The sequence below is a fragment of the Bos grunniens genome, chromosome 1, assembly GCF_055505025.1.
Source record: "Bos grunniens cultivar Pamir isolate PY7600 chromosome 1, Bosgru_T2T1.0, whole genome shotgun sequence".
Taxonomy (NCBI): Eukaryota; Metazoa; Chordata; class Mammalia; order Artiodactyla; family Bovidae; genus Bos; species Bos grunniens.
In genome coordinates, this window is record NC_141165.1 from 11,508,101 (window position 1) to 11,524,865 (window position 16,765).

Genomic DNA, 16,765 nt, shown 5'->3' on the forward strand with positions numbered 1-16,765 from the left:
ACAGATGACACCACACTTATTGTAAAAAGCAAAGAGGAACTAAAGAGCCTCTTGATGAAGGTGAAAAAGTTGGCTTAAAAGTCAACATTCAGAAAACTAAGATCATGGCACCTGGTCCCATCACTTCATGGCAAATAGATGGGGAAACAATGGAAACAGTGAGAGACTTTCTTCTCGTGGGCTCCAAAATCACTGCTGATGGTGAGTACCGCCAGGAAATTAAAAAGCACTTGCTCCTTGGAAGAAAAGCTATAACCAACCTAGACAGCATATTGAAAAGCAGAGACATTACTTTGCCAACAAAGGTCCATCTAGTCAAGGCTATGGTTTTTCCAGTGGTCATGTATGGATATGAGAGTTGGACCATAAGAAAGCTGAGTGCCAAAGAATTACCGCTTTTGAACTGTGGTGTTGGAGAAGACTCTTGAGAGTCCCCTGGACTGCAAGGAGATCCAACCATTCAATCCTAGAGGAAATCAGTCCCGAATATTCACTGGAAGGACTGATGTTGAAGCTGAAGCTCTGATACTTTGGCCACCTGACGTGAAGAGCTGACTCATTAGAAAAGACCCTGAAAGATCAAAGGCACGAGGAGAAGGGGACAACAGAGGACGAGATGGTTGCATGGTATCACCAACTCGATGGGCATGAGTCTGACCAAGCTCCAGGAGATGCTGAAGGACAGAGAAGCCTGGCATGCTGCAGTCCATGGGGTCGCAAAGAGCTGTACACAACTAAGTGACTGAACAACACAGTCCCACAACATACGTGAACAGAGCGATGGGAGTGTTTCTCACGCTGATGGGAATGATGGAGACTAAAAGGCACAAATCTAAGACTATCTGGCTATGTTAACCGTGTCCATTGCCCAGCATCTGGCCCCAACTGTTAACTCTAGGGCTGGCAGGTCTGGACACAGTCAAAGGGGGGCCTCCTCTGCAGTGTCAAGACGAGCTCAGGGGCTCAGACATGAGAGGGACCTCCCATCAAGGGGAGGCGACCCCCCTCCCTCAGCAGAACCACCACCAGGCAGCACAGCTCACAGGCGAGCAACAGACAGTAAGGCCAAGCCTCTGGACTTGCACCACGAACGATCCAGGTTCTAGAAGGGACCTGAGCAAGAGGCTGGTGAGCTGAAACCAACAGTCTTAAAGGTGTTGTATGAAAAGGGACACGAACCAGAAAGCTGCACGCACAAATATCCTAATTTTCAAAACAGGAAAGAAAGTAGGTCAGCATACTGATCAATCATTGAGAAGAAACAAAACAAAACCAGAAAGGTCTGTCAAACTGACCTCAACCAGTTATTCAAGTCATTACACTTTAGGGCCTGCTCTTGGTGACAGCTGAGAGTCAGCTCTAATCAGAGGAAACAATTGCAGGCTCTGGATAAGATCCAGGAGATCCAGGGCTAGGGGTCCCGACACCCAGAGTAAAGAAATGCCCTGGGTGACCAACCCACCTGTGCCATGGACATGCACCTGGAAATGCTCCTTGTTTGAACCAGAAGAGCCGGGAAGTGAGGGGGAAGCGCACCAAAACAGGGCAGGAGGTGCCGGAATCCAGCCCAATTCTGAGGCTGGTGCCTGGTCATATACGAGCAGAAGGTCATATAGGACAGAAGACAGACACAGACCAGCCTAGAAGGCCTAAGCGCACACGTTGGCCCAACACGGAGAAGAAGGGGAGGCCTCTGCCTCTGAAGGGGTCAGGAGCAGCCTCCTGGGACTGAGCCCTTGACCCGTGGGGTTGGCACTAATTCCAGGTAGATACAGTCAAAGGTAAAAAGTAAAACAGACAAAAGAAGATGCTGCATCAAAGAAAACACACTGCACCGATCAGAGAGCAGGTAGATTTCAGCACAAAGAAACTACACCAGAAACGGGGCATTTCACTCATGATGAAAGCCTGGTTTCCCAAGAAGACACAATGACCATAAAGGTGCAATTCACACAACTCCAAAACACAGTAAACACCGTGAGAGCTAAATGGAGAGAGAGCTCGCTCCACATTCCTCTCGACAGTTCACACGAGGAGATCAAACAGTGGCCCAGGAAGCACTCAGACACTTGAACGTAAAAATCCATCAAGCAGAGTCTGTCCTTCAGGGACCCCCTGTGAGGCTGCAGGCCTTCACATGCCCATCCTCACGCCCAGCGCATGAGTAGGGGGACAACACGTGATCTGCCCGTGAAACTCGGCCTCAATGGAGGAGGACCTGGGACAGCATCACAGGGAGGAGGAGCGGGGCAGCCACAGAACTGCCCAGATGGCCACCCTGGGCCTTGCAGAAGAAACACTGAGACAGTCACCTCAACTCCATGTCTCCAGGCCTCGGCGAGGCCACTAGTAATTTAGGGGAGGCGCCTAAGCTGTGGGCCAGGGTCTCATCACTGCATGTGCACGGCTGCAAGTCTCAGTCAATGGAGAGAGCCTGGCAGCTGGAACAGCACAGAAGACGCAATGGACAAGGCCTGAAGGTGGCTTTGCCACCCACCCTGGCACCCCTATGAGGACCCGGTCAGTTCCCCTAAGCCTGCAGCCTCTCTAAGAGTTAGGATTACACAGTTGGGTCCAAGCTTAGGTGGCAGCCCATCCCGACCCAAGGGAGGCACCCAGCAAACCCTGCTGCAGGGCAGAGGGTGGCGCTGACCTTGGGGCTCGTGCTGACCTGGCCAGTTCACATGTGGCCCTATGGACGCGAGCATCGCTGCAAGGTAAGCCATTTCAACTTACTTTCTCCAAGTCCTCTTTCAGGCAGATTTCACGCTGCAACTTCTCCTGTAAATTTCTATTTTCTACTTTTAAGAGATCGATTTCTTTCTTGAGCTCCACTGGAAGAAGCACAAGCTGAGCCCTGTGTGCAGTTTCCAGACCCATGTCTCCAGCCGGCACCTCCGTCTCCAACTCCAAGGCCACGCTCTGCGCACACAGGAGAGGCTCCCGGGCAAGCTCTGTGGGGACCAGGGGCAGAATCATCAGGCTGACCCTCCAACAGACAGGACACTGTCAGAAGCCCCAGACAACTGCACGTAGACCCTGAAACCCCTGTGGGAGCACGGTACCAGAAGGGGACACGACACACCCGTCTGCAGCCCCATGGGCACTGTGCACCAGAAGCAGACGAGCAGACCTGTCCCGAGCTGTCCACACCCGCTGCTGCCCCTCTGGTCTGGGTACCGAGGAATCGGCCCCCCAGAGCTGCTCTGGCCAGGGCTCATCACTGCTCCAGGCTGGAGGAAGAGGCACAGGGCGCAACTCAGGGGACCGGAAGATGCCGAGCAGCAGCCATGGGACACCGCTCACGCAGGAAGGAGAACAAGCAGGACTGGGCACCAGCAGGTGTGACCCCGCTCTTGGGGCCATGTGCTAGCCTTCCACAGGCCCACACAGCTCCAGGGGACCCTGGGCCGGACCCTGAGCCTCAGGCCCTCAAGGCAGGACACGTGGACTTGCCTCCTCAGCTTGACGCAGGACCCACCCTTTCCCAGGCTCCGTGTCCAGGGCCAGTCATGCATCTGCTCTCCTGGGCCCCAGTCCATGCCCAGGATGACCACAGCTTCTCCATCCCCATGGCCCCCAGGGACCCTATGCTGCTGCCTGGGCAGACCCTCTCCTGACACACAGGGCCTGCTCCTCAACCCCAGGGAAGGGCCTCCAGCGCCCCCGCTACAGAGTCAACAGCCATCGTGTGTAGTGCCGGTGGCTCTCGTGGGATGCGGTCATGGCCCAGAACACCCCTGCAGGCTGGCCACCACAGCAGCACTTAAGGACATACCTTGGCCGGGCTCCTCCGAAGGCCCTGTGGGCAGCTCTCCTTCCAACGCTTCCTGCTGGGCATCCTGGGAGGACGTCCCCGCTGCTAGTTGGCACTGGTGATTTTCTTCTAACCGTGTGCGCAAACCAAGGCTCTCCTTTGGGGAAATCACAGAGGAAACCTTGTAAAGAGCCTCTCAGCCTGGTTCCCTGACCCTGCCTCCCACAGAGTCCCCCATGGAACCCGCCTTCCTGAACCTCACACGTCCACACTGCCTACTGCCCCCACGTCCCACTCCCAGAAGGGAGGCAGGCATATCCCCTGGAGTCAGCTGTGGGCTCAGGGCCTCCCTGCACCCACACCCACTGGAACCCAGGGCCCACCCTCCACGTCCCGGGGTCAGACCTGCTGGGCCAGCTGTACGGCCGAGGCCCTCGGCTGAAGGGTTCCCACTCCGCCCCGGGTCCCCTCACTCCCTGCTCCACGCTTCCCATCCAGAGCCCATGTTGGGCCACTCCTCTCAATGATGCTCCTGGACACAGAGTCCCGAGCGTCCTCATGCGAGGATGGGAGGGAGGGCAGAGGGGCCCGAGGCTGGGTCAGCCCTTCCTGCTCCCTCCAAGAGGCAACCTGTCACTCATCTCCCTCAGAATCAACAGAGGGTCCCATCAGCCTAAACACCCAGCTCTCAATAAGCTCAAATCATCCTTTAATCAAGACTGAAGTCCTCGTATGGTCACTGGAAAAAACAACCTGACTGATGGACGGAATCAAGTGCCCCCCTCACTCAGAGCACAGTGGGTCAGGCTTCTGAGTGGAAGAGCAGACCCAGCAAGTCGGGTGAGAGAGACTCACCGTTCAGGGAAAGAGAAGGAGCCAGACATCACCCCCGCCAAGCAATGGCCAGTGGCAGACGACAAAACAAAAACAAAACACAGCAGAGTGGGGGCAGGGAGCCGAGAGCAAGGGCTGCCAGCTTTGGAGAAACCGGCAGAAACACGGCAGCGACACCCAAACACGTAAAAAGACATCCTGGCTCAGTGACAACCCAGGAGTCGCAGCCAGAGATTTACTGGCCAGGGTCAGCGCTGGCCAGAGGGGCGTGAGGGGCCCCACACCCAGCTAGGGGCAGTTCCACCAGGCACCCTCAGTCCACATAATACGTCAACATGTCAAATAATCACCAGGCACAGGCATCCACCATGCACACAAGCCCACACGCAGGACTCCTGCTCAAACACACATACGCTCAATGTTTTTACATTCCCTCAGATGATGAGACACAATTTATAAACCTATGAGAAGAAACAGGGACAGAGGTGACCGGTGAGCCAGCGGTGAGCAACTGCTGGAGAGCACAGGCACACAGAAGGCTTGGAGGAGCATGTGTGAGCTGCCCACACACCCGGGAGGCCAGGCAGGGGGCACAGGGGGCACAGAGGTAACTGCAAGACCCCCAGGGGCTACAGATTACGGAGGCTGGCAAGAGGTGGGGACCCCACTGTGTCCCTCACCTCACGGAGCCCAGCAGAAGACTGGTAGAGACCAATGGCCCTGGGAGAGAAGGCTGCACCCACCCCCACCACCCCAGTCTTCAGCCCCCAAGACCCCACAGTGCTTCACGCCTCCTGGGATGGCACGGCCTCGGGGCACCAACCAACGCACAGACCACCATCATCCCACATAATACAGAGACCCAGATGGATGGACACAGAGCAGAAACCTCTCAACACTAACCGTCAGAGAAAGTCACCGTCAGAGAAAGACCAAAAGCACTCCATCCCTGACACTGAGCAGAGAACATAGAATAGAACACAGAGCAAAAAAGCAAAGCCCTTAGAAATTAAAAATGATTGGCACTTCCCTGGGGGTCCAGAAGTTTCAGATGCAGGGGGCGTGGATCCAATTCCTGGTCAGGGAACTAAGATCCCACATGTCCTGTGGCATGGCCAAAAAATGCCAACATAAGAAAATTTTTAAATGACAATGGAGATAAGAAACTCAACCTCACAATTAGAGGAGTGAAGATCTCCTACCCTCAAAGAGGCCTAAACAAATGTCAGACGAGAAACGAGGACTGAAGGACACCAGTGGTTTCCCTCTGGAGGCCCAGTGTGACACTTGCTCTCGGGAGTCTCAGAAAACTAAGTGCACTGAAGAACTGGCATCCGAACAGCTCAGCAGCAGCTCAAGACATCTATCTTGCTTCTCTCACTGCGCACTGAACCCAGGGACAGTAAGGCGTGACGGTGGAAGCTGGAAGAACACCCGAGGAGTTGTAGGAACTGCAGACACATTTATTATCTCCTGACTGGCACAGCAGCCGTAGCAGCAGATACACTGTATTCTCCCATGGTTGACCTAGCAGACATAGCCGTAATGCAGCCTCAAGGGCTTTTCAGGTGGAGAATATTTATGCTTACAGAGCAAAAGTAGCCCATGGCCAAGGGGGTTCATCGAGATGCGCAGTGCTATAAGTGATCTCAGCTGTTACATAAACGTGTATTTACACAACACGGGGTGAGAGCAAGAGGCCACGGGCCAAGAGAGCCTGGCCGTGCCATCCTGGCTAATCTGCTCTTTCCCTACAGTGTCCCAGACTGAAGAGAGTCAAGGCCCTACCTTTCCCTAGGATGAAAAACGGACCCAGACCCAGACCAAGTGCCATCACAGGACTCTGAGGAGCATGGAAGGCTAAGAGCTGCCAGAGGCTCCCTGGGTTGAAATGGTGTGGGTTGCTGTTTCCATCTCCATGGGATCTTTCCCACCCAGGAATTGAAACCAGGTCTCCTGCATTGCGGGCAGATTATTTACTGACTGAGGTATGAGGGAATCCCTAATGAATGTTGGGGTATGTGTGGCTTTTCGAATTAGTGATTTTGTTTTCTTTGGGTAAATACTCAGGAGTGGAACCGCTGTATCTATTTTTAATTTTTTGAGGAACCTCCTTCAAGTCAGGCTGACAGCACAGCCTTGCCCAGCGCTGGGGCTGGGAGGAGAAAGAATACACTCACACCCTGGAGCTCTTTGTCCAAACAGGTGCACAAGGCTTCCAGCATTACAGATAGCCCAGTGAGCCCCACTGCCAGAGGACAGAGAGGCCAGAGACGAACGGCACGGAGGCCACTGGGAACACGCCCAGCATGCACGCACCCAGCGCCTCCCTCTCAGCGCAGGTCGCCAGCACGCATGAGGCAGGCAGTTGGGGAGCTTGTGGAGAGTGTGGGACCTGAGCAGGACCCAAGCTGCCATCCACCCGACTGCGAGTCTTGCTCCAGACCAGCCAGGGGGTCGTTTTAAACAAGCAGACACAGTCAGCCTGTGGAGATGCCAGAGACACAAGCACAAGCCTCCCTCCACTCACCAGTGTCACGGAAGAAAGCTTCAGTGAAAAGGATGGAAATCCAGACTTGAGAACATAAAGACAGCCCATTTCCCAACTAAAGATTAATGAAATACAGCCTTCTCGTGATATACTGAGATGCTCATATACCTCAATAGCACACACACACAAAAACTGATTAAAAAGCAGGCTGCTGCTGCTGCTGCTAAGTCGCTTCAGTCATGTCCAACTCTGTGCGACCCCATAGATGGCACCCCACGAGGCTCCCCCGTCCCTGGGATTCTCCAGGCAAGAACACTGGAGTGGGTTAGACCTGCAAACATTTCTGCAGACATTTCTACAAAGAAGAAACCCAGACGGCCAACAGTTTCGTGAAAAGACACTCCACATCACGAATCGTCAGAGAATATAAATCAAAACCACAGTGAGGTATCAGCTCACACGGGTTAGAGCAGCTACTGCTAAAAAAACAAATAACAAATGTCATCCAGGGTGTGGAGAAAAGGGAATGCTTGTGCACTGTTGGTGGGAAAGTAAACTGGTACAGCCACTGTGGAAAACAGGAAGGAGGTTCCTCAAAAAATTAAAAATAGATACAGCAATTCCACTCCTGAGTATTTACCCAAAGAAAATGAGAACACTAATTCGAAAAGCCACACACCCCAACATTCATCAGGGATTCCCTCATACTTCAGTCAGTAGAGAATCTACCTGCAACGCAGGAGACCTTGGTTTTGATTCCTGGGTGGGAAAGATCCCGTGGAGATGGAAATGGCAACCCACGCCTGGGAGAATCCCATGGACAGAGAAGCCTGGTAGGTTACAGTCCATGCGGTCGCAAGAGTTGGACCCGACTTAGCGACTAAACCAGCACCGCCACCATTCACAGCAGCACTATTTACAACAGTCAGGACGTGGAAGCAGCCCGAGTGTCCATTTGCAGACAGACAGACAGATGAAGATGTGGCACCTACACACGTATAGACCTACCCACACGGGAACTACTACTCGGCCACAGAAGAGGAGAGCCTGCCTCCTCCTGCAGCCTGGAGAGCAGGAGAGCCTGGTTCTCCTCCACAGAAGAGGAGAACCTGCGACAACACGGCCGCTCCCTGAGAGTGCCACACCAGGTGGGGTCAGTCAGACTGAGACAGAAGTGCTGCATGGGCTCACTTCCGTCTGGAATCTAAAAACCCACCTCTGGGAGAAGAGACTGGGGGTTGCCAGAGGTGGTAGAGGGGTTGTGGGCGAAGTGGGTGAAGGGGTCAAACTTCTAGTCAGAGGATAAGAGTCCCAGGTGCCTGCACAGCACAGGGTACAGTCAACAAGGCTGCACTGCCTGCAGGCACCAAAGAGAGGCATCTTACAAGTTCTCATCGGGGTACAGTCAACAACACCATACCATCTGTCTACAGGTGCTAAGAAAGGAGATCTTAAAATTTATCATCGAGGTACAATCAACAATACTGTATGTCTATCCACAGGCGCTGAGAGAGATCTTACAAGTTCTCATCGGGGTACAGTCAACAACACTGTACTGTCTGTCTATAGGCACTGAGAGAGATCTTATAAGTTCTCATCAGGGTACAGTCAACAACACTATGTCTATCTACAGGCACTAAGAGAGGAGAGCTTACAAGTTCTCATCAGGGTACAGTCAACAACACTGTACTGTCTACAAGTACTGAGAGAGGAGAGCTTACAAGTTCTCATCGGGGTACGATCAACAACACTGTACTGTCTGTCTACAGGCACTGAGAGAGGAGATCTTATAAGTTCTCATTGGAGTACAGTCAACAACAGCATACTGTCTATCTACAGGCACTGAGAGAGGAGATCTTACAAGTTCTCAAGGGGTACAGTCAACAACACTGAACTGTCTGTCTACAGGCACTGAGAGAAGAGACCTTACAAGTTCTCATAGGGGTACAGTCAACAATACTGTACTGTCTGTCTACAGGTGCTGAGAGAGGAGATCTTACAAGTTCTCACTGGAGTATAGTCAACAACACTGTACCGTCTGTCTACGGGCACTGAAAGAGATCTTACAAGTTCTCATCAGGGTGCAGTCAACAACATTGTACTGTCTGTCTACAGGCACTGAGAGAGGAGATCTTACAAGTTCTCATAGGGGTATAGTCAACGACACTGTATGTCTATCTATAGGCACTGAGAGAGGGATCTTACAAGTTCTCATTAAAAGAAAAATGCTCTGACTCTGTGGAGGTGTGGGTTCACCAAACTGACCAAGGAGACCCATCATATCACACCCAGGCATCCGGTCATGACACCAACACTGGACACTCAGGTCCCGTCAGTCACACCTCAAGACACAACAAAGCCGGCCCATCACCTCAAGCTGCTTCCGCTGAAGGCTGAGTCCATCAAGATGGTCTCTTTCTTCTTCTGATGTCTCTTCCAAACAGGCACTGGGTCAATTCAGAGAAAAGCTGTGTTGTAAGAGCCTGACGTGGCACCTTGCCACTGAATCCCACTGTCCCTGGGACCCCACTTCTGTGCCAATCTGCAGGGCAATGTCCACCCACTTTGGCCAGATGTCACCAACCACACCCACATGCAGGTCAGACCAGCGTCAGCTTCAACATCACCATGCCAAGACCCAAACATCAGTGTGTTCTCCTGGGCTGGGCTGGGCTGGAAGCCACTCACCTGGTTCCCATGGCCTCCAGCAGGGAGTCATCCCTTCCCTCCTGCAGGCGCCGCTGCAACAGGGTCAGGTCCTCCTGGTAGCTCTGCTCAGCCTCCCTCAGCTTCTCTTCGAAATAGAGCCTCAGCTGCTCCAGTTCGGACTCGTGCCGGCTCCTCTCCTGCTGCTGCTGCTGCTCCAAGTCTCTCTTCAGGAGCTCCAGCTCCTCCACATGAGATGCCCGGGCCAGGAGCTGCTCACGCAACTCTTTATGGGTGGACACAAGCGAGCATCTCAGACACGGCACTCAGGGAAATGAGACACTGAAGACCCCATAGTGAAGGGCCAGAGCAGAAGTGTAAAGCGGGGGCCCCATCCCACCCCAAAACCTGTGAATGGACAAAGGCCCCCAGGGCTTGTGCTACGAGCACAGGGCCTGGAGCAGGAAGACTACCAGGGAGACCACCCAGGCAGCCTCAGCAAACCCCAGTGCCCCTCGAGGGCAGAGGGCTTTCTCAGGCTGGCTCCCCAAGCCACGGGGGCTCTGAAGACAGAGGAGGGGCCGCCTCTGGGCCACCAGCCAGCAGGAGATGGGACCTCGGTCCCACAGCACTGGATTCTGTCAACGGGAAGTCAGGTCATGGCAGAGCCCAGAACCTTGACCTCAGCTGTGGATGACCCTGGGCAGAAACAGCCACGCCAGCTCAGATTTCCATGCTAATAAATGTGGGTGGTTTTAAGCTGCTGAGATGGTGGTGTTTTGTTTACAGCAAAAGAACAGTAATACAGACCATAAACAACTGTCACCACCACCACTATTCTGATCAAGAGGTGCTGCCAGCTGGCCCACCGCAGCCAGTGATCAGCTTTCAAATAATGGGGAAGGAGACTGTCCCAAATCTACATCCCCCACGAGGGCCATAGCCACACAGGGGAGCCCGCAGAGGCAGCACTCAGGCTGTGACCCCTGTGTGAAAGCACGTCTGAAGCCCAGCCTCCAGTCAGTCCACCAGCTCTGCCTGGAGCCGCCCTCTCCCAGGGACCACAGGGCGGGTACAGGGCACGTGGAGCCTATGCACCCCACAGCCATCAGGAGTGATCTCGGGTCCTTTCTCCTAACTCTGTCCTTTGTTCCCAACAACACAACAGGGCAGATCCTACTGTTTGAGGCCTGTGTGCAGAGCAGCAGACAAGCCCACACCTCCTGGCCCTGTGCTCTTGACTGGGTCTTGTGCCCTCAGTAAACGTGGCATCACCCTCCAAAATCAGAGCTCAGAGCCACAGGAGCCCGACAACACTTGCCACAGGAGAGCCTGCAGGCCCAGGAGGTGATACGCAGCAAGGCACAGCTGTGCCCCGAGTTCCCGCGTGAGAACAGCGTTCCCACAGTGCTTAACCAAGCCTCAGCAGGAGCCCAGGCTCACGTGTGAACAGTGCGTGTCGGCTTCCAGAATCATCGCTAGCTCGCCTATGGTGAAGCCCAGGGGCCGCCACAGCTCCACACAGTGACCCCACAGACCTCAAAACGCACACAGGTTTACAAGACCACTTTTTGGGGCTTGCAAAACTGTTAACTTCTTTTGGGGTTTGCAAAACTGTTAACTTCTTTTGGGGTTTCAGCAGTTCAAACTGCAGCTTTCCCTTCCGGGGACCTGGACTGGGAAGACAAGGTGCTCACCACTCAGCTCCTGCCTGCTGGACCTCGCGGACTCCAGCTGGGCCCCCAGGCACTGGATCTCCTCCCGGGACCGAGCCTGCAGCTCCTCATAGGATGCACGCAGCCTCTCCAGCTGGAAAGCAGGCACAGTGTGGGTGCCAGGTTGCGGCCCTGGCACCAGGTGAGAACATGCAGCTGCCTCAGCCCAAGCCCACCCCATCCCCCAATCGGCAGCCCCGAGACCATCCAGAGGAATCCATGGCGGCCATGGTCTCACATGTGGATGCCTCTCAGGCTGTGGCCTCGTTCCCTGAAGAGACCTGCCCCCTACTTTGTCAAGGAGGGTGGAGGAGCCCCTCCCACTGGCCCCCTTCCCCGTCTATGACCTTGGTCCCTTACCCCCATGCAGCCTGTTTGGTTTTCTCCAAGTTGCCTGGTCAACCTCCCTGGGAAGCATCTCCTCTTTCAGAGTAAACAGAGCTTGCACACTGGGTGTGTACCACGTGCCAGCCAACCCTGCACCACTGGAGCTGAGGTGCACCACCCGCCCTCCTGGGGGCCTGGGTTGGAGTGGCTGCCAGGCTCCCCAAGTCACCAGTGTGGGGCCAAGCCTCCAAGGGAGTGAGGGTCATGCAGGCCTGCAGGTGCCCACTGCCTATGAAATGGGCCCTTCCTTTTTCAAGGCACAGGACAGAAGATGCCCCTCTGGCTGCCTGTCTCCAGGATGGGGGGCTGCCGCAGGCCCCGCCCGGCCAGGCTGCCCTCTGTCTGGAGGAGAGACAGGAGCCAGCACAGCAGGGCCAGATCCGGCTCCTCCTGGGCTCCATGACTCTCCTCCCTGCAAACCCATGCACCAGCCTCAGCTAACTCCTGCCAGTCTCCCAGTCACTTCCTGATTTCCTGAATCAATGCATGGGGCACTGCTTGGCTCTTGGTCTTCGTGACAAAGGCCCTTCAGGCCCTTGAGTGAGATATGTCCACATCACCCACATTTTGGTATGTAGAGTCGCATTGGAATAAAGTTCTGAAGATGTGAGCAGCAGAACCTTGCACCCTTGATGGCCGGAGCCTTCTCCAAGGGTAGGACTGGACAGCATCATTAAGTCACAGTCACAGACTTTACCTCCTGATGTGGCTACCTACTGCCTCTAGCAAATACTGAGAGTCCCTTTAAATTAGGGCTTAGAGTATGGAGGTCCCTCAAAAAACTAAAAACAAAACTGCCATATGACCCAGCAACTCTTGGGTATACACCCGAAATAATGGAAAAACTAATTTAAAAAGATATACGCATCCCGAAGCAACCTAAGTATCCACTGACAAATGGATAAAAAAGACGTGGACACATATATAATGGAGTGCTGCCTGCATGCGCAGTCGCTCAGTCACGTCTGACTCTTGTGACTCCATGGACTGCAGCCCACCAGGCTCATTCTCCAGGCAAGAATACTGGAGTGGATTGCCATTTCTTCCTCCAGGGGATCTTCCTGACCCAGAGATTGAACCTGTATCTCCTAGGTCTCCTTCATTGGCCAGCGGGTTCCTTACCACTGAGCCATGTGGGAATCCCATAATGGAACACGGCTGCCGGCACAGCCATAAAAAAAAAAAAAAATACTGCAATCCACAGAAACATGGATGGACTGGAGAATATTACACCAAGTGAAACAAGCCAGAAGGAGAAAGACAAATACTGTACGTTATCAGTAACGTGTGCAATCTAAAAAATAAAACAAATATATGTACAAAAAGACTCACAGTTATAAAGAACGAACTATGATCATCAATGAGGAGAGGGGAAGGGGAGAGAGGCAAGTTAGGGGAGGGGATTAAGAGGTACAAACTATTAAGTATAATTAGGTATAAAATCAACTATATTGTATAACACTGAGAATACAGACAATGTTTTATAATAGCTATAAATAAAATATAATCTTTAAAAATTGGGAATCACTATGTTGTACGTCTAAAACTCACACAATATTGTAAATCACCTAAACCTCGATTTAAAAGTAAAAAAACATGTAACACAAATTAGGGCTTAAGTTTTGGCTGATGACAGAGCGTGAATCCAATCCAAGGTCTCCTCAACTCCCTCCTGCACTGACAATTCAAATAAAGAAGCAGGTGCCTACCTCAAGCTGGTTCTCCTTTTCCTTCTTTCGGAATTTCCGCTCCAGCTCCTCCAAGTACTGGCAGTGCTCCAGCTGCAGGTCTGCGTGCAGCTTGCTCAGGGAGGCCTCGTGTTGCGCCTCCTGCGTCTGAAGGGAACCTGCCAACGGGCCGGGGCCTCAGTTTGTGATGGCACAGTGTCCTCCACCTGCAGCAACAGCTGTACGCACCGCGTGTCCCCAGGCTCCCTGCAGACCCTGTTTTCTCAAGACTCTGTTCTTAGGACTCCACTCTCCTCTAGGACAGAGGGAGGCAAGGGGGAAGGGGAAGGCACAGGCCAGCAGACAGTGCCTACTGCGAGTGGGTGTCACCGTCTAACAGAAAGTGAACAACTGCATATTACTTGTTTGGTAGCAAAACAAACATGTTCCAGTAGTAGAACACGTAAAAACTGTCTTTGAAACAAAGGATTCTGGAAATTTCAGGGAACCCGAGAGGCCTGGGACCCATGAGGCAGGACCACACTGGCTGTGTTCTGCTGGTCCCTCATATGGCAGTCTCTCTAGATGACACAGGAAAACCAGCCCCTCCAAACTTGCTCATTTTACTTAAAGACTCACATTCAGCTTGATTTTTGGCTTGAAAAATCTTCTCAAACTCAGCTTTCTGTTGTGCCAATTCTTTCTTAAACTGGTTTTGTAAATTCTCCAGTTCTGACCGATGCTTTTCCAATAATTCTCGGCGTAGGTTTTCTAAACACGAGTCTCTCTCGGATTCCCAGTCTTGCTTCAGAATCTAATTTAAATGAGAAAGAGGAAATGATAGCCAACAGTTGATTACTGAGGTAAAACTATTTCAACCTTGCATTCAAAACCCAGTCATCCCTGCTCAGACAAGACTGTGAGTACAGCATGCGGCTTGAGACGTCCAGTCAGACAGGAACAGCAGCAGGAAAACATCCCAGGACATGAGGGCCTGGACCGCCGCCAAAAACAGAAGTGGCCTCAGAGCAGAAGCACAGGAACTCAGCTGACGAGCCAGGCATCTGTCACCCACACAGACCCAGGCACTACAGCAATGCCACCCAACTCTACAGGGCCAGACTCTGCCCAAGCGCCCCGAGCTGGACAACTGGGACTGAGGGTGCCCTGAGCTGGGGCCTGAGGCTGTCCTCCACTTGCCACCTGTCCAGAGTGGCCAGGACACAGTCCCCACCACCACCCGCTTCCACTGCCGTCACCAGCGCCAAGAACTCTTCTACAAAGGGGGACTTGAAAAAGGGATGGGTCACAAGAGTCAAAAGTTTGCTGAGGGACTTCCTCAGAAAAGAGCTAATCCTGTTACACCCTAAATCAGAACTCTTACCCCCAAAAGGGGGCATGGAGTGGGAGCAGCAGGACAAGCAGAGCACCAGCTGGCGTGCTCAGCGCTGTCAGCACACTGACTTCCGCCTTCACCCTCGGGGACGCTCGTCCCGTATCTCCACCCCACCACGGCTTCCTAAGTGGTGTCCGCGTCTCCCGTCCCTGAGGACCGAGGTCTGTGTCCCGAGCACAGCCAGGGCCAGGCCGCAGGGCTGCTCAGAAGCCAGACGGGAGGGAAGAGCCTCCCATCACATCAGGCCACACAAAAGACACGAGCAGTTGCTGAGGAATCCACGCTGGGCAGAGAGAGCAGTGCACCACACTGCCCTGGCGACTCCAGCTATGACTGCATTGTGAGAATCGAGTGCGAGACCCCGGGGGGTGAGGGAAATACCACCTACACAGAATGACATTTTCCCATCCTATGTACCTCTATCATCTGGGCGTTTTTTTCTATTTCTGATTGTAGCTTCTCCTTCAGCTCAGCTGCAAGACAAACAAACATGACAAGTGGCTCGGATCACCGAGGCTCAGACTTCCCCACAGTCTGGTTCCCCAGAGAGGACAAGGCTCCAGCACCATAGGCCACTCCACAGGACACTCGCCAGCACTGACAGGATAGGACAGGATGCACCTGAGAGAATCGAGATGGTGAAGATGGCCACTCTGATTAGCAATCACTCTCGTGCCCAACAGAGCACAGGAGACGTCCAGCCAGAGCAACAGTCTAGGAGGGCCATGTGAGGCTGGCTCTGGGCCTTGCAGATCACTGAGCCCACCTCATCCTTCTGCTAGTAGAACCTCGGCCAGTCGGCCCTGCACCGGACCCCACGCACACCCAGGGCCTGGAGTCCAAGGATCCTGCAGGGCCAGCTTCCAGGCTGGGTGCTGGACAGTAAGTAAAGGGAGACAGGTAAAGACGTTTCAGGTCCCAACAGCTCTCCACCAGGAGGGAAAAAGCACTAGAAAAGAGGTGCCAGCCGCCAGGGGCAGAGGAGAAGGTGAACTGGGCCAGGGGAGCAGCAGCAGGTGACAGCCAGCACCACCAGGTGCTGGGAGGGCGGCCCAGCAAGCCCTGGATCCATGCAGAGATCCAGCCACCACCCTGCAAGGGCAGGTTCCACCAGGTCCATGGGGGCCCTGCCCGTGGCAGAGTCCAGGGAGTGGAGGGCAGATGGGCCTCTCTGGGGACTGTTCCCAGGGGTGCTGGTAGAGGAAACAGCATCAAAACAGGCCTAGGACAAGCATATTTCATATTTTTAAAACTTAACAAAAGCAGGGGAGGACATGGAATAATCTCCTTGTGTTTGCCTGAATCTCCGTGAAGATGCGTCAGAGGACTGAGGAGGATGTTTCTGGGGGGTAGCGGGGGAAGGAAAGGAAGACTGTGCAACCCAAGGTGGGTCAGAGAAAAGAGCCCAGGGACTCTTCTGGGGGAAAAACGTTCTGAGCAGAAAAAAACAAGAAAAGCCACCAAAGTGCTGCCTTGAAACAGTTTTAAACAGGTGAGTTATATGGTATATAAATTACAGCTCAATAAAACTATTACATAAAATTGATTTTTACAAAAATACCAACAAAAAATGTACCAAGAAACATAAAAAATGACAACATAAAAGTTCACTTTAAGGCCAGAGAACTGCAAGATTGAAAGGCGCCTGAGGTGCCACCAGCAGTGAGATGGCCTTTGAGCACAGTGAGGAGCCAGGGGTGGGGTATGGGTGGGCGGGGGGGTCTGGGGCAGTGCTGGGGTCCAGTAGGGGATAGAGATCCAAGTTGGGGGTCTAAGGCAGGGATGCAGGTCTGGGGTAGCGATGGGGAACTGGGATGGGGATGGGGGTCTGGGGTGTGGGTCTGAGGTGAGAATGGGGGTCTAAGATAAGGG

The 16,765-nt window shown here is 53.5% G+C and overlaps 1 protein-coding gene across 11 annotated transcripts in view; it reads right to left on the reverse strand.

Annotated features, from left to right (window-relative positions):
- The window catches only part of PCNT (pericentrin), a 105,136-nt gene that overhangs the window by 76,822 nt on the left and 11,549 nt on the right, over positions 1-16,765 (reverse strand). For all 11 annotated transcript variants that reach the window (XM_086316281.1, XM_086315925.1, XM_086315785.1 and 8 more), the window contains exons 5-12: positions 15,311-15,366; positions 14,137-14,311; positions 13,540-13,676; positions 11,426-11,537; positions 9,771-10,014; positions 9,454-9,529; positions 3,779-3,914; positions 2,737-2,954 (exon numbers count right to left, since the gene is read on the reverse strand). In XM_086316281.1, coding sequence (XP_086172407.1) covers positions 2,737-2,954; positions 3,779-3,914; positions 9,454-9,529; positions 9,771-10,014; positions 11,426-11,537; positions 13,540-13,676; positions 14,137-14,311; positions 15,311-15,366 — 1,154 coding nt within the window. The remainder of the gene's footprint in view (positions 1-2,736; positions 2,955-3,778; positions 3,915-9,453; positions 9,530-9,770; positions 10,015-11,425; positions 11,538-13,539; positions 13,677-14,136; positions 14,312-15,310; positions 15,367-16,765) is intronic.